At 40.2% G+C, this 18,383-nt stretch overlaps 1 protein-coding gene across 1 annotated transcript in view; it reads left to right on the top strand.

Moving 5' to 3' along the window:
* Positions 1 to 17,684, top strand: part of hs3st3l (heparan sulfate (glucosamine) 3-O-sulfotransferase 3-like) — a 33,539-nt gene extending 15,855 nt beyond the window's left edge. The window contains exons 2-3 of the mRNA XM_057826182.1: positions 13,563 to 13,792; positions 13,852 to 17,684. Of these exons, the coding sequence (XP_057682165.1) occupies positions 13,563 to 13,792; positions 13,852 to 14,240 (619 nt within the window). The 3' untranslated portion in view covers positions 14,241 to 17,684. The remainder of the gene's footprint in view (positions 1 to 13,562; positions 13,793 to 13,851) is intronic.
* Positions 17,685 to 18,383: the final 699 nt, after the last annotated feature.

The raw sequence follows: 18,383 nt of genomic DNA, 5'->3' as shown, positions 1-18,383 counted from the left end.
ATTATTGATATCATCTATTGGCGAGCTACTGTTTATTTTTTGATTGAAAATTTTAGAATTTTTTTTAAAACGAAAACATTAAGACGGGTTTTCATATAAAATTTCGATAACTTGTACTAACATTTATCTTTTAAGAAGTCTTTCTATCCATGGATCCCTTTAATAGAATGATAATGTTAATGCCATCTTGTTGATTTATTGTTATAATAAACAAATACAGAACTTATGTACAGTATGTTGAATGTATATATCCGTCTTGTGTCTTATCTTTCCATTCCAACAATAATTTACAGAAAAATATGGCATATTTTATAGATGGTTTGAATTGCGATTAATTACGATTAATTAATTTTTAAGCTGTGATTAACTCAATTAAAAATTTTGTTTGACAGCCCTAGTAAAATTGGTTTCAATTGCTCTTTGAGTCTCCTTAGGCAGAGGGTTCAGTTACTCATTTTTCTCCCTTCTGTCATTGTTTGCATGCTATCCTCATTACAATATAAAAACCTATAAATATTTGGGTGGTTTAGTTAAATCAGAGACTGTTTTTACATCTGTGTGATTTTGACAAAGATCACGTTTGATGGTGATTTTATGCAGAAATGTGAGAAATTCCCAAAAGGTTCAAATACTTTTTCATACCACTGTATATCGTTATTGGTTTGATATCGTTATCAGATTTTTGGAGTTGGATAATATCGGGATATCGGTTAAAAAGCCATTATCGGACAACTCTAGTAATAACGCATTGTGTTAAACCCGTATGAATGTATTGTCTTACAATTCAAAACTGGAAAATTTCTATTGATGCTGTGGATTGCCTGAGACGGAAGCATGAACTATTGCCCCTCTCATTTATTTCAATGGGACCACTGTGTCGTTGTGATGCTCAGTGAGACATGATGCGACGAAAAGCAGTCTTCTTCCATTCATATGAATGAATGCGAAGCGTGATTGTGCACTTTCATTTTTTGATCGCTGTGAGTTGTGACAAAATCCAACGTGATGGCATCCTTTGTAAGCGGTCCATTTGATTGCATTGGAGTCTATCTGCCGACAGTGGGAGATGGTTGGGAGAATTCTAGCCTCATTATGTCGTGAGAAAAGTCAGGGAACTGCCTGGAAATAAGATCGCTTGGTACCGACAGGGTTTATTTTACAATTCATGAGAAAGTTTTTCAGCAGATCCTGAATTCTTTTTCTGCATTTTTTAACGTTGCCATTCATGTTTAAATCTGGTTCATGTAAACTACATCAGTCTACTCCAGTCCCTTGGTGAAGGTGCATTAAGGGTCAATGGAAGTGAGTTAAAGAATGCATAACCCAGGAGTTCACATTTTTAATGATATATCTGTATTTTTATGCAAGAGTTGGAGCTCTTAAAGTGTTCTTCCTCCATTAAAACACCAGGTGTAGATGGATAGACGGACGAATGGCTGAGTGTTGAGGCTAGGAATATGTCCTACAAATGAAAAGTTTCTGATAGTCATGCATTTTTTTTTTTTTTGTTCTTTCAATTTAAATACTGCTCATCCTGGAACTTGTCACAGCTATTAACAAGCCGAAGGCGGACCACACACTGAACTAATAATCAGTCACAGGCAGACAGTTGGACTCCAGTCACAGGGACTCTGACTCGAGTTGCAAATTTGATGACTCAGAACTCAACTCAGACTTGGAGGAAAAAAAACGCATATGTGGACTTCACTCACTTGAGCTGGGAGAGTCTGAGACACGACTCGTAAGACAATGACTAGAGACTTGACAAGCTGACTCGGAAAAACTTGGATCGTAAATTGGTTCCCACCTGCCAGTGATCCGCTTAAAACACTTTAATGTTGGTTTATTCCCTGCAGACAATACTGCGTTGTTATTTTCTTATATTGACTTACATTGACAGTAAGGTTTTCCTCAAAGATAAACCTGACTGTTTTGTGGGTCGGCTGGGGAACAATGGTTAAGGCCTTGACTAACCTGTGATTCAACCCGACTTGACATGACCTCGAGACTCGACCTCGAGACTCGACCTCGAGACTCGACCTCGACTCTCGGACTCGACTCTCGACCTCGAGACTCGACCTCGAGACTCGACCTCGAGACTCGACCTCGAGACCCGACCTCGAGACTCGACCTTACTTGACTCGACCTCGAGAGTCGAGTCCGAGACTCGACCCGCCTCTCGACCGAGACTTGACCCGACTCTCGAGACTCGACCTCGAGACTCGACCTCGAGACTCGACCTCGAGACTCGACCTCGAAACTCGACCCGACTCTCGACCTCGAGACTCAACCTGACTCGACTCGACCTCGAGACTCGACCTCGAGACTCGACCTCGACTCTCGGACTCGACTCTCGACCTCGAGACTCGACTCGACTCTCGACCTTGAGACTCGACTCGAGACTCGACCTCGAGACTCGACCCGCCTCTCGACCTCAAGACTCGAGACTCGACCCGCCTCTCGACCTCGACCTCGAGACTCGACCTAGAGACTCGACCTCGAGACTCGACCCTGAGACTCGACCTCGAGACTCGACCTCGAAACTCGACCCGACTCTCGACCTCGAGACTCAACCTGACTCGACTCGACCTCGAGACTCGACCTCGACTCTCGGACTCGACTCTCGACCTCGAGACTCGACTCGACTCTCGACCTCGAGACTCGACTCGAGACTCGACCTCGAGACTCGACCCGCCTCTCGACCTCAAGACTCGAGACTCGACCCGCCTCTCGACCTCGACCTCGAGACTCGACCTAGAGACTCGACCTCGAGACTCGACCCTGAGACTCGACCTCGAGACTCGACCCGCCTCTCGACCTCGAGACTCGACTCGACTCCCGACCGCAAGACTCGACCCCAAGACTCAACCTCGAAACTCAACCTCGAAACTCGACCCGACTATCGACCTCGAGACTTGACCGGACTCGCGACCTCGAGACTCGACCTGACTCGCGACCTCGAGACTCAACTTGACTCGACTCGACCTCGAGACTCAACCTCGAAACTCGACCTCGAAACTCGACCCGCCTCTCGACCTCGAGACTCGACTCGACTCCCGACCGCAAGACTCGACCCCAAGACTCAACCTCGAAACTCAACCTCGAAACTCGACCCGACTATCGACCTCGAGACTTGACCGGACTCGCGACCTCGAGACTCGACCTGACTCGCGACCTCGAGACTCAACTTGACTCGACTCGACCTCGAGACTCAACCTCGAAACTCGACCTCGAAACTCGACCCGCCTCTCGACCTCGAGACTTGACCCGACTCTCGACCTCGAGACTCAACCTCGAAACTCGACCTCGAAACTCGACCCGACTCTCGACCTCGAGACTCGACCCAACTCTCGACCTCGAGACTCGACCCGACTCGACCTCGAGACTCGACCCGACTCGACCTCGAGACTCGACTCGACTCGACCCGCCTCGACCTCGAGACTCAACTCGACATGACCTCGAGACTCGACTCGACATGACCTCGAGACTCGACTCGACATGACCTCGAGACTCGACTCGACATGACCTCGAGACTCGACTCGACATAACCTCCTGACTCGACTCGACATAACCTCCTGACTCGACTCGACTTGCCCACAACAGGTAAGACTTGGGACTTGTGATCACAGTGACCTATGCAGTTATCTGGTCACAGGGCAGAGACAACCATTCGCAATTCCAGTCAAACCATCATCAAGCGGGAATTGAACAACCGCTTCCTGCGCCTAAGTCAGCTGACAACACTATCAAAAAAATAGTTTTGTTTAAATTGACTCAATGTGAATGTAACGTGTAAGGCTGTAGCTATCGATTATTTTAGTAATCGATAAATCTATCAAGTACAGTAATTTTCAAACTATAAACCGCTACTTTTTCCCTTGATATTCAGTCCTGCGGTTTATAGTCCAGTGCGGCTTATTTATTCATTTATTTGGTTTAATAGATGACACTTTATTTGGCAGAGGTGTCATAAGGCCGTCATAATTATGACATGACACTATCATGGGCATTACTGAATACTTATGACAGATGTCATAAGAGAGGACTTCCAAAGCAAAAGTCCGCGATATGCTATAAACAGCTAACATTATTTTTTGTTTACGATTCTCTTAACAAAAAATGGCTAAATACCTATAAACTTAAATTACGAATGCATAAAAAACATGACCTCAACCAATAACTTATGGTCTTAACATTGAGCAGGTGAATTCGGCTATGAGTTATATCATACCCACTCTTGTCACTAGAGGGCAGTGTATTCACCCAAAAGAATAAAACTAAACGCAAACACTTTCAAAACATACCATTACAACTCCACTCTAATTAAACGAATTCTCGAAGCAGCAAAATTTGATCCGAAGCTTTACTCGAGTTAATAGATTAATCGTTGCAGCAAGAGTAACATGACAACAACAAAAAAAAAAACAATTGTCCTCTTTTTCACTCTTAATACCACATTTTTATCTTAAAAACTCTCATTTGAAGGAAACAGCTGGTTATATGTGAATTGAAATCCCTTAACAAAAGCAATCTAGTTTTTAACTGAATTAATTGGCACTTTGAGTGAAAGATCAAACATCTGATATTATGAAGTCAGGGTTTATCCAGCAGTTTATCATAAGCCCTGGTTTGCCTTTGAGGAAGTTCTCTTTAGTTAGCAATTTCCCAATATTTCATCTACACTCCCTTGTGAGTTATAAGCCAGAATCGCCTAAGCCACTGGGTATTGATCTTCACGGCGGCTTAGGTCGACACCCAGGAACAGCGACCGCTAGGATGGTGGTATGACTGACACAAAGAGGTTTGAATACAAGAGAATTAGACTGAGGGTAACAATGTAGCATTGGGCCTCAGCTGGAACGAAGAGTGGCAGGTGGAAGATATGCTAGTCAGGACCCTCTAGAGCCTCATCAGCCGTCTTGCAGTGTGTTAAAAAATGCGACGCTGTTCAAAAAATGGAATATGCAGCAATGTATTGTTCGGTTTGTTGGATTAAACAACTAAATTTACCTGATTTATCTTTTGATAAGACAGAAAAAGAGCACGCATTGTGTTGTTTATGAAAAATAGTCACAATTTGACTGCATAAATATGAATCTGTATGCATGAGTGTGTTATTAGGAGGCCTCTCATTGCCTCTGTATGGGGGACTATTAAGGGGTCGAGCTATTGTGGCTCTGCTCTGTCCACTTCCAAGAGACATCCATCATAGAGGTGCCCAGAGTCTCCAGGGAGTGTCTTAATGAGAGCCGAGCCAACACGACCCGTCTGGGCCTCGTGACGATCACCTCCAGAACAACCACACCTGAACCCCAGTTAATAAAACAAAATCACAAAGTGGAAGTTACTAAATCAGAACAGTTAATAAGAGGACTGAAAAATTAAAGATGACCAACATATGCATAGGCAGCAGGAGAGCATACGGGCAACCTTGAGTCGGCATTTTAACCGCCCACCGAATCGTGGTGAACATCCAATGTTATGACAGGCATTCTTCTTTGATTTGCATGGCAATTACATGCCATTGTGGATACACAAAAACACAAGTAGCGCCGTGCGCTATGTCATGGTGGCACAAAGCCACAAACGGCCTCCTCTTAATGAGTGCATAATGAATTGCAGATGGATCAGAGTCATTGGAGCATATGATTCTGAAAAGAATGAGTCATTTTTTCGTTTTAACACTTGTCATTGAATGACCTTGACGATATGCTTCACAAATTTCGAGTGTCGGGGACAAACAACGCGATATATTCATATGTCACGGTAAAAAGAAAACAACCGCAAGTGTAACAAAGGCAATCTATAAAATTGAAATAATAAACAGATACATGGAGATTTTATTTGATGATTACCACAATTTCCAGAGCGCAATTAGCCTTGAATCCGATACCGATATCAAACCGATACCGATATACAGTGGTATGAAAAAGTATCTAAAACTTAAAATCAATTGCAATTCAAACCATCTTTAAAATCAATACCATATTTTTCTGTACATTTTTGTTGGAATGGAAAGATAAGACACAAGACTGATATATACATTCAACATATGATACATAGCACTGTATTTGTTTATTATAACAATAAATCAACAAGATGGCATTAACATTATTAACATTCTCTTAAAGCAATCCATGGATGGAAAGACTTAGTTCTTAAAAGATAAATGTTAGTACAAGTTATAGAAATGTTATATTAAAACCCCTCTTAATTTTTTCGTTTGATTAAAATTTGTAAAATTTTCAATCAAAAAAGAAACTAGTAGCTCGCCATTTTTTATGTCAATAATTACACCATGCTCACTCATTGTGCTAAAAACCCATAAAATCAGTTGGACCCAAGCGCCAGCAGAGGGTACTAAACACCAAAAAACAAGTAACAAGCGGACATTACTCTTTGCGTTAATTGCGTCACATATTTTAACGTTATTAACTGAAAAAATTAATTACCGCCAGTTAACGCGATAATTTCGACAGCCCTAATTTTTATATTAAATTGCATTTCAAGATGACATATCTTTTCTATGTGTCAAATTTTATCAAGTAAATTTCCCCCAAAAGTGTGACTTATACTCTTGTGCGACTTATATATGTTTTTTATTCTCTTCGTTGGGCATTTTATGGCTGGTGCGACTGGTCCGAAAAATACGGTATGTGTGCAAGAGACCTTTTGGAGCAGTTTTGCACTAGGTATCAACTCCCCAGATTTCATCGCTCTACTTTGGAAAAAAACATAATAGAAGAGGCCTTTTTGAACATTTCAAGGGGGCGCCACTGAGCCATTTTGTTATGTTTTTTTCACAACGTTGAAAAATGATCCAAATTTACGCCAAGCCGCATGTATGTGCAAATTTTGGTGAGTTTTCGAGTATGTTGAGGCCTCCAAACTGATCATTTTCATTAGCTATGAAAAAAAAAATCCTTTGCATTCCAATAGGACTCTCGCGCCAGTTGGTGCTCGGGCCCTAATTATTATAATTCATACTAACATTTATATTTTAAGAAGAAGTCTTTCTATCCGTGGTTCCCTTTAAGTAAAAAAAGTGAGAACTTCATCCACCACTGCCTCACAGTTCTGAGATCAATGGTTTGATTAACATATAAATGAATAGATTTTCTTTTTTTTTTGGGTTAGTCGATTAGTATGTCTGTCCAACATCATAAAATGACACATGAAATTTTTACATTTTTCTTGAGGGCACTAATTAGTCCTTTGTGTTAAGGCAATGACATGGTGTGATGGGATGCTCTTGGCTCCTGGCGATTTGCAGACAGATTGCTAATGGGGGTGTATTTGTATCCAGTGTCATCGTTCCTTCATCTGTCACCCAGCTTTTTCATTAAGAAAGCTCTTCCAGGCACACCAGGGCTCACATGTTCTGAGACCCAAAAATTCCTAACTAAATTTGCTCCCAAAAATGTATGAATACGTTCTATTTTTAATTGTTTCAGTGTCCCAAAGACGTATATAAACGTCTTTTACGTGTTTTTTCACAAGAGACATCTCTATGTTCTGATGCAACTTAGCTCCAAAACACAATGCTGAAAATTCATTTTAAAGCAATTAAACTGGCCACTGGAGGGCAGTGGTGCATTTAGGAAGACCCGCGACCCGATTCAATGGACCGAACGGACCGCACGTCGGGGGCGTCGACGGAAGACGATCAAATGGACGACCAGGACGCCAGGCGCGGGTAGTCCGATCAGGACGACCGGGAGGACTTCTGGGATGCCAGGCGGCCGACGACCAAGCAGAACAACCGGGAGGACACCCAGGATGCCAGACGTTAGACAACCGAGCAGAACGACTGGGACCACCAGTGCGGCGGACGATGCTGTTGAGTCCGTGCTGCTCGCCGAGCAGAGCCCGCGCCGTCGTCTCCTGCTACCCTCCAGTGTCCCGTGACTCAGCCAGAAACGTGCACAGCCAAACCAGCCAACCCCCCAGAAACACAACATGCCCCACACAAGTTCCCCAGGTGAACTCCGCCACGAGGCAGTGGTCACCACAACAGAAAGGCTAAAAAAAAATTCATCTTGATGAGACAGGTGGCGATGACGGAAAAGTTTAACCCAGCTGTCGCGGCCACAACAGCATCATCTCTCAGTTCAATAGTTTAGTTACGTGTAAATAAATTGTTACTTTGCTATCAAAGCACTATTTGTCTTGCTGTTTATGTTATTTTGTAGAAGGAAAACATTATTCAGATGTTTGTTATGTCACAAAAGCAAAAAAATAGCTGTGTTAAAGTCAGTTATGTTTGAAATGTATGCTTTTACAAAAAGCTCAATTTCTCCGTTTTTTCATCAGAAATTGGAAAATTGCTCAAACTAGGCTATTTTCTAATGCTGATTTCTAAAGAATGGAAAAAGATATGAACTTTCTTCTTTCAGCAGGAAAAAAAGTGAGTCTAATCTTTCTTTTGGTGGGTTTCAGGTTTATATTGCAATAGAAGAGAATTTTCTGTGGGCCTTGCAAAATCAGTCAAAATCCAGTAAAACGGCCGGGAGCGAAGGGTCTTGCTCCGGTGAAAATGGCTGGGAGTGAATGAGTTAAGGAGTGTGTATGAACAACACACAACAATGCTCAGAAAGCAGATGTTTTCTCCCAAAATGCTTGACTAAGTGTCTATCTGTGCGTGCGTGCAGACTGTGAGGCTCCTGCTGCTCAGGCGATTGGAAGGACAAAGGAAGTCTGCAGACTGTGTGTCTCACACTGATCCGATCAAATCTATTCACTGTGTGTGTGTGTGTATGTACGATTCATAATAGTCAGACAGCTCTGGGATGTGACTGTATTGATGGCTTCTTTAGTTACAAGCACATGAAACCTTTACCGATAACAGAGGCACGACGGCGGAGCCATTGGCTCTCGCTCCTTGTGTGCTCAATGTCTCCTTCTGTTTGTTCTTCGACTTTTGGGATCCATGGGCATCAGTGGCGGATGCTGGTCTTTCAATGAGAGGGAGCTAAAAGTGTGTCCACCTGTGAGTGCTTTATGTCGATAGAGTGGCTCAGCGGCACCTGCTGTTCGGTAGGGAAAGAAACTAGAGTGCTAGTAGTCAAGCCTGTAAACACAATCAGCACTAGCCCTGTAAGCAGGACCGAATGGGCCCTTGCACGACGTATTGACTCCCAAAATTTAATCGCTCTCCGTACGTATGTGCAAAATCTGGTGAGTTTTCGAGCATGTGCAGGCCTTCAAATTGGACATTTTTATTTGCCTTTAAGAAGGAATAATAATACGTAAAAGTGATGATAAAAAACCCGATTTCCTGTTGTGTTTGGAATAGGGCTACAGCTATCGAATATTTTAGTAGTTGATTAATCGATGGACTGATACACAATATGCTGTTGTGCGTCCCGGGCTGATGGGGGACGGGTTTCGATAAGCATCTGCTTTTCCCGTCTTTCTTTGTCTGTCTTCGTCTTTCCTTCGGGTAAAATTCCACACTCTGAAACTGTCAATGATTTTTTTTGATGATGATGACAATGACAATAAATTCATTCATTCATTCATTCACTAGTTAGTTCGAATAATCGAGTAATCGGATAAGGAACATGAAAAATTAAAATACCTGAGCTGAGCCTCTAATGGTATAATTTTTTCCCTTTTTTTTTTTTTTTTTAAAAGATGAACTATTTACAACAAAAGAACAATTGGCTAACTTACATTGAAAAAGTCCGCTAGCTCAAATGCTATGAAATGCTAAAGTTTTTGCTAAATTCTAAATGCTCTTAACAAATGGTTCAGACATATATTACCACAAAAAATAGCTAAATATGCCTTTAAACTAAATTATAAATGCATAAAAAAAACATTAGCTCAAACAAACACCTAGCTTAAGTTGGTCTTAACAGGGAGCAGTTGGATTCAGCCATGTGAAAAGAGGCAGACCAGAGGGCATTGTATCCACCCTAATCAATAAAACTAAATGCAAACACTTTCAAAATAAATCATTACAACACCACTTTAACCCTTTAAGGTCTGGGCCTATTTTGTCTGATTTTGCATGCCTTTGAGTTGCCTTTATATTTCAAAGAAAGAATTGTTTACGATGGCCTGGTTTGGTCCCTTTTTTTGTGACACCTTGAACTTCATGTCCAAACTGTTGTTTCCGTCACTGACCAATTATAAATCATCATTTTGGGCCCAAAAAGACCAAAAATTCCACAATCGTTTTGTCAAAATTTTTAATTTTGATGTCCAATTGACAACCAAACATGCGTAACGAACCGTTTTGAAACTTTGTAATATTTATTCAACATGTTAGGATGAACATTCAACCAAAAAAATTTAGAATAAATAGTCTTATATTTGACAATTCAACATAAACAACAGGTATAGCATAGGCGTTTTTTGCCTTTATACATGCTCTAGTCAAAACAGGTTATATACAGCAGACCGAACAGTGAAAAAATATATACCATCTAACACAAAAAGTGTTTAGAGGCCATCTCTTTATGAGTTTAGGTATTGCGGCCCATCACCTGATGAAAACTATGTACACACAATCAAGCTTCTTGAACACACATTTATATACACAAATTGAGAAGACTGATTGTGGGAAAAAATGTATATATATATATAACATTGGGGGAAAAAAAGTATTTTCAAAAATATTTACAATAAACAAGTTAAATTTTTTTCAGGCATGCCACTCCGAAAAGCAGTTTCGTCCTGGAATTCGAAACAGGGCGACATCACACAGCCCACACTTCCATGGGGTGTTGGTCCTCTTTCCACCCTTCCATTTTCATTTCACTTTACTTTCATTGTCACTATAAATGTACATGAAAAAAAGTCAGGATTTATGAAAATAATAAAGTATAAAATAAAAATATATACAGCAATAAATAATAATGGAAATCTATATGTATGACAATAGAAAGAATACCATAGCTGAATATGTGCTACATCCCTAATCTTCATATAGAAAGAAGATCACCACAATTATAAATTCCTGCCTTGGATACACACAGTTCACGTACGACTTTGATCTGATATGCACATTTTATTATTATATACACAAACACACACTTATATTGCATCAAAATGAACTTTGTCATGCAATATCAAAAGAAACTTTCAAAAGAAACTTTTTCCAGCCTAAAAAAACAAAAGTGAGTTTGCTTACCTCTGCTCGTCGATGGCGTCACCCACGTGTTCAAATACGTCACTATCTTCACTCGAGGACTCTTCCGAAGAAGACGATGATGACGAATTTGGACCATCCTCTTCCTCACGTTGATCAAATAGCACAATTGCTTACGCTAAATTTAGTTTTCCGTTCATTCTCAAAGTCACACAAAGTCGCTGCTCGATCCAAACGGCCGTCGGCTCGCCACCTCGCTGCTTCAGAACACTCCTCCCTCTTGTTCGGTGGAACCTCGCATGGCAGTTATATTTATTTAAAAAACGCATTTTGTGCTTCCACTGTGACTTCGAAAGGGTTCGTTTGATTTGTGTTTTTTTCATGGAGCTTCCGTTTTGAAAAAGGACAAGAAATGATGGAAATATAGACACAAACAAATGATCCATGCAGCGTTTTAATGTTTTTTTGAGAGGACAATAAAACTATAAAACTTAAATGACAATATCTCACGTTTTAATTGGTCGATTGACTTCAAATAATAACGAGAGTAAACCACAACTTCCGCACTTTAAAACGAGACCAACCAACGGCATGTGGGTGACGTATTTAAAACGTGAGGGCGCTTCAAATACGACGTGCGCTGAGGACGCGCGCGTCCTTCGACTCTCAAGGGTTTTAAACGAATACTCGAAGCAACAAAATTTAATTCGAATATTTTTTCTCTAATCGAATACTCGAGTTAATCGATTAATCATTGCAGCACTAGTTTGGAACATGGGTGAGAGAGACAAGAGACTTTTTGGAGCACTAATGCTCAAGGTATATACTCCACAAATTTCATCACTCTACGTTAAAAATTTTAAGGGGGCGCCACTGAGTCATTTTTTTACTTTTTTTTTGCAACGTTGCAAAAATAAATTAAATTCACGCAAAGCCACATGTATGTGCAAATTTTGGTGAGTTTTCAAGCATGTTCAGGCCTTCAAATTGGCCATTTTCTTTTGCCATGAAGAATGCAGAAGAAGAAGAAGAACAGAAACTCAATATTTTTCATCACATACCTCATTACATGTCTTAGGGCTCCCTTGATGCAAGTTTGAGGTCAATTGATTTATTTCCCATGGGTAAGGATCCGTTTTTGTAAAAAAGTGCGTTTCCTGTTCTCACTAGCGGGCGCCAGGCCTAATGGGTAATATTTCAATGCAGTCGTGTTCAGGCTCAGATGCCTCATGCATGCATATATATATATATACGCAAAGCCGCATGTATGTGCAAATTTTGGTGAGTTTTCAGGCATGTTCAGGCCTTCAAATTGGCCAATTTCTTTTGCCATGAAGAATGCAGAAGAAGAAGAACGAAAACTCAATATGCAGGTTTGGGGTCAATTGATTTATTTCCCGAGGGGAAGGATCCTTTCTCGTAAAAAAGTGCGTTTCCTGTTCCCACTAGGGGGCGCCTGGCCTAATGGGTAATATTTCAATGCAGTCGTGTTCAGGCTGAGATACCTCATATGCATGCCAGATATGAAAAAGATTGCACCTTGCATCAGGGTTTTATTAGTCATTTACTAAATTGACCCGTAGCCAAAAAAATGTCCGACTTTGGTACCGAGCCCAGGTCAGGCCCGTGAATGATAACTCACCATTTTGATAACATCTCATATGGCTCATCAACAGTCTCACCAATTTTTAGGAGTATCCAACTAACTGCCTCGACGCAATGGTCTCAAATGTGCACGCTGGTTTTCGACTAAAATTGCATGTTTTTTAACATTCAATCCAAAATACACGATTTCCTGTTTGCTTTGGAATATGGGTGCAAGAGACTTTTTGGAGCACCTTTGCACAACATATTCCGCAATGTTGCACAATTATCGAAATTTTCGCATAGTAAGTGCAAATTTTGGTCAGTTTTTGCTCATGTTCAGACCTCCAAATTGGCCATTTTAATTTGCCATGAAGAAGGAATAATAATAATCCTTTGCAAAACAATAGGGCCTCGCGCCTGGATGACGATGAAAGTCTTTAGTTCAACTCAGAACAATGGAATGAAAATTGAAAAATGCCTTCCGTGGATGTTAATAAGACACGATCACTGATTCGTACATTTCGCTATTAATCACAAAGGGATTCAGTCTCAGACAATGAATCAAAAGTAATCTCGAGAGGTTCAGAAATAAGGTGCCGACATCTACGGTTACAATAGCAGTTGCTGATTCAGTGGTTGATGCTGCTTGGTCATTTGGTCAGGTGTTTGGCAGGTGTAACAGCAGATGTCTCTGTCTGGTCCCGTGGGTCCTCTTGAGTCATTTACCTCTAAATGAACACCATCTGCTCAGCTTCAAACACTGGAGCCCAGACGAGCACATAGTTTAACATCCTGTCATACACACTTTGTATAAAATAAAAATGAAATGACTGATATTTGACAAGATTCAAGTTCCTTTGTTGCAATCTACTTGCAGGAGTATGATGCCCAAAGCACTGGATGGCCAGATTGTCATGGAGAAGACGCCACGCTACTTTGTTACCGTGGAAACACCCTCAAGAGTCCACGCGATGTCACAAGACGTGAAGCTGATTGTAGTCGTGCGGGATCCGGTGACCCGAGCTATATCTGACTATACTCAGATCATCTCCAAGACGCCTGACATCCCTTCTTTTGAGAGCCTCGCCTTCAAGAACCGTACTACAGGTAAGAGTTATCCTACTGTATCTGGTGACTAACTATAATAAGGAAAACATGTGTTTCAGGTCAGATTGACGCTCAGTGGAGCCCTCTATGGATCGGCCTATACGCCCAGCACCTGGAGCGATGGCTGGCATGGTTCCCTCGGAATCAGGTCCATCTGGTCAGCGGCGAAAGACTCATCTCAGATCCTGCTGGGGAAGTGGGGAAAGTCCAGGACTTTCTGGGCCTCCAGCGGATTGTCACAGACAAGCACTTCTACTTCAACAAAACGAAAGGATTCCCCTGCCTGAAGAAGCCCGAGGGGAGCAGTAAACCCCACTGCTTGGGGAAAACCAAAGGAAGGACGCATGCCTCAATCGACCCGGAGGTGATGCAGAAACTGAGGGATTTTTACAAGCCTCACAACCAGCGTTTTTATTTGATGGCGGGACAAGACTTTGGGTGGCAATAGGACGTCAAATAGTATTTTGTTAGCAATGAGCTCATTCAATAATGGAGATATACTAAAAAGCCTTTTCTGTGAGACTCGTTAATAAATGTTAATACTACTTTTTCACTGTACGGTAACAGATGCCTAGCTTCTTGTTTTCTTCTACTGCTCTTTCATTTTCATTGTACTTTCCTGCTTTCTGGTAGCTCCTCACTTTACAGTTCAAGCTCAGTAGGTACTAGGACATACAGTATAAAGCTTGAAGACGCACGAATGACACCTTGTTTCAAGCTTCTAACAATAGCAATCCCAGCCCTGTTTCATTTGACTCGTATACAGCAGGAGTCGCCAACCTGTTCCACAAAAGCCCGCTGTGGGTGCAGGATTTCATTTCAACAAAACAAAGTGACACCTTTTCATCAATCTGGTGTTTGACAAGTGCAATCAGTTGCTGAATATTTTAGCAGAAACCTGATTGGTTCAACTGTCTGTGCTGCTGTGTTGGAACAAAAACCAGGACACAGAGCAGGCCTTGAGGACCGATTTGGAGACCCCTGACACAGTACCTCTGCAACCCAGAGAAGAGTCTTTTGACTCTTTTCCCTGGTTTACATGTGCGTTTGTTGTGACAACTAATGCGATGCTAATTGGCTAATTTCCCTCCGCCTTCAAATTTTGCAAAAAGGGTCTGAGGTTGGGGGCAACCCCCCTTCGGTTGCTCATCCTCCCTTATCAGGGAGAATGCAAACATTCCTCAAGAAATAGCCTCATTTGCAAATGAATACATACGAGCCATATGAAGCAGAGTCGGACCTTAAGCTGCATTCAGAGTGAAGGCAGATCTGATTCCAATTGGATTCTCCTCAAATTGGATTTTTAGGGCTGACTGTTCACACTATTCTAGAAAGTTTCCAAATTCCATCTGAGCTGTTCAAACTGAGAAGCATCTTGTCCATAATGGTTATGAAACTACCTCCCGTATGCGGCTTCAATCAGTCCCGCAAAAATCAGATTTCTGTGCTTTGGGACTTTTTTAAAAATCTGATTCAAATCTAGTTTCAGTTTGGATGGGCTGTAAAGTCTGATTTTGAAAAATCGCATTCAAATCCAGTTTCAATCTGGATGAGCTAAAAATCAGATTTTTAAAAATCGGATTCAAATCCAGTTTCAATGTGGATGGGCTAAAAATCTGATTTGTAAATATTGGATTCAAATCCAGTTTCAAACTGGATAGGCTAAAAATCTTATTCAAATCGAGTTTCAAACTGGATGGGCTAAAAATTAGATTTTTAAAAATCAGATTCAAATCCAGTTTCAATCTAGATGGGCTAAAAATCAGATTTTAAAAAACTTGATTCAAATCCAGTTTCAATCTAGATAGGCGAAAAATTAAATTTTTGCAAATCTGATTCAAATCCAGTTTCAATCTGGATGGGCTAAAAGTCTGATTTTGAAAAATTGGATTCAAATCACGTTTCAATCTGGATTGGCTAAAAATCTAACTTGTATAAATCGCATTCAAATCCAGTTTCAATGTGGATGGGCTAAAAATCAGATTTTTAAAAATCTGATTCAAATCCAGTTTCAATCTGGATGGGCTAAAAATCAGATTTGCAAAAATCTGATTCAAATCCAGTTTCAATCTGGATGGGCTAAAAATCAGATTTTTACAAAGCTGAATCAAATCAAGTTTCAATCTGGATGGACTAAAATCTGATTTTGAAAAATTGGATTAAAATCACATTTCAATCTGGATTGGCTAAAAATCTAACTTGTAAAAATCACATTCAAATCCAGTTTCAATCTGGATGAGCTAAAACTCAGATTTTTAAAAATCAGATTCAAATCCAGTTTCAGTCTGGATGGGCTAAAAATCAGATTTGTAAAAATCGGATTCAAATCCAGTTTCAATCAGGATGGGCTAAAAATCAGATTTGTAAAAATCTTATTCAAATCCAGTTTCAATCTGGATGGGCTAAAAATCAGATTTAAAAAACTGGATTCAAATCCAGTTTCAATCTGGATGGGCTAAAAACCATTTTTACAAATCTGATTCAAATCAAGTTTCAATCTGGATGGACTATAAAGCAGATTTTAAAAAATTGGATACAAATCCAGTTTCAATCTGGATGGGCTACAACACCTGATTTGTAAAAATCGGATTCAAATCCAGTTTCATTCTGGATTGACTAAAAATCATCCAATCCAAAATGAAACTAGATTTTTTTTTTTTTTTTTGTAGCCTGATTCAACACATAGCACGCACATCTGTTTTTTGCGAGATGCATTGGAACCACATATGGGAGATAGTTTCATATCAGATATGGACAAGTTGCTTTGTCAATCTGAACAGCTCAGATGGGATTTGACTGTCCGTGACATCACTCTATGCTGGATGGCACCTTTGTTGCCACAGCAGCCTGTCCGATGTGTCAATAATGTGGACCAGATCCGATTTGGACACTTGAATACGACTGGAATCAGATTTTGGCTACCAGTCGGAACGCAGCCTAGAGAGCAGTGCAAAACCTGGGATTGCTAGTGTGTGCTAAAAAACACATTGCAGTTAGTTGTATAAAAGTGGCACCTAACATCCACGATGATAGTTGCAACTTTAGCTCATTTTTACCTGTTACTTCTACTTTCCACAAGGCCAATCAATCCGCTCCTACTGTGTGACATTACACAAGTATAATTTTCTAAAAAAGGGATGAATCTTTTATGTGGCTAACGACTGAGACGGAGGAGCGAGAGGGTCTTGAAATGAGCTCACGTCAGACTGAGTGGTTTTGTATTCTTGAATAATGAATGTGGCTAAATGGATGTAGGTGGTGGAAGTGATGTGCATCACTTGGCCCCTAAGCACTTGTAGGCAGGGCTGTAAGTGTGTGTGATGTGGCTTGGGTCAACACATTTGGGGGAGTGAGATGTCCAAATGGATGACAAACCCATACGAGAAGTTGAGAACAACGCAGGGTCTTGGTTCTCACTTCGGATGTTTAAAAATGCCAGGCTTGGTGATGCCTATTGACTGACAGGGTCTTATTTTTGCATGTGTTTGCACTAGTTTGAAACAAAATGGAAACTATTTTTTCAGGGAAAAAACATATAGAAACTTGAAACCTGTTACATTTTCGTATTTCGTTGGGATTGCTTTTACATGATTAAAACGTGATTAATATCATATTGCATCAGGTTGTTTTTAAGGTGTTTTTTTTCCAGGATAAAATACGTATGCACTGTATGTCCATTTATTGAAAAAATAAATAAAACTAGAATTGCAGCAACTATGTTTTCAACTTTTGATTAATGCAGTTTTTATGGTCTACAAGCATTAGCGGATTTTAAGGGGGGCAGGGGAGCCAGGGCCCCCTGGTGGCCGAAAAGTGTCATTGCATGAAATTGACTTTCCTATACTGTATATATAAAAGTTGTAAAGCAATAAAAGTGCAACAAAAATGAATGAAATGGGAAAAAAAAAAAAAAATTGTTATAATGGGTCAAAATTATTTTTTTTCGAACAGATACCTTAGACACCTTAGACGGTCATTTGATTTGCATACCCCCCCCCCCCAAAAAAAACAAAAAAACAAAAAAAAAAATATATGCACTGTATATATATACATATATATAAATTATATATAAAACATTTTAGGGGAGGGCAATTTTCTTTTTCAAATATTTTTTTTTGATAGAAAATATTTGTGTTCAAATTCTCAAATATTTTTTCGCATTCAAAAACATTTTTAAAGATTTTTTTTCTTTTTCTTTTTTTGATTGAAGTGATTTTTCTTTTTGAATATATATATATTTTTGAAGCAACTTATTTTTTAATTGAATAATAAAAACAAAAACGTCCAAGCCAAAATGTGGCCAAAACACAAATCGACATTACTTCAATCAAAAATAAATAAATAAATAAATAAATAAATAATAATAATAATAATAAAGAAAAATAGCTTTCACATGCATTTTTTTGAGTTTCAATTTTTGCATTCAAACATTTTTTTTTGATTGAATAATAAAGTCACAAATCTACCTCCATATGGCTAGAATTTTTGACTGGGGTAACTACATTGGCACGACGCCAGCGGGCATCCAGCAGTCTGATTTAGAATTCCCCTCAAGAATGATGGGAAGCATAAAACGCTCACTATCAACTTA

The sequence above is a fragment of the Corythoichthys intestinalis genome, chromosome 21 (genome assembly GCF_030265065.1).
Source record: "Corythoichthys intestinalis isolate RoL2023-P3 chromosome 21, ASM3026506v1, whole genome shotgun sequence".
NCBI classification, from domain to species: domain Eukaryota; kingdom Metazoa; phylum Chordata; class Actinopteri; order Syngnathiformes; family Syngnathidae; genus Corythoichthys; species Corythoichthys intestinalis.
This window is presented reverse-complemented; position numbering and strand designations above follow the sequence as displayed.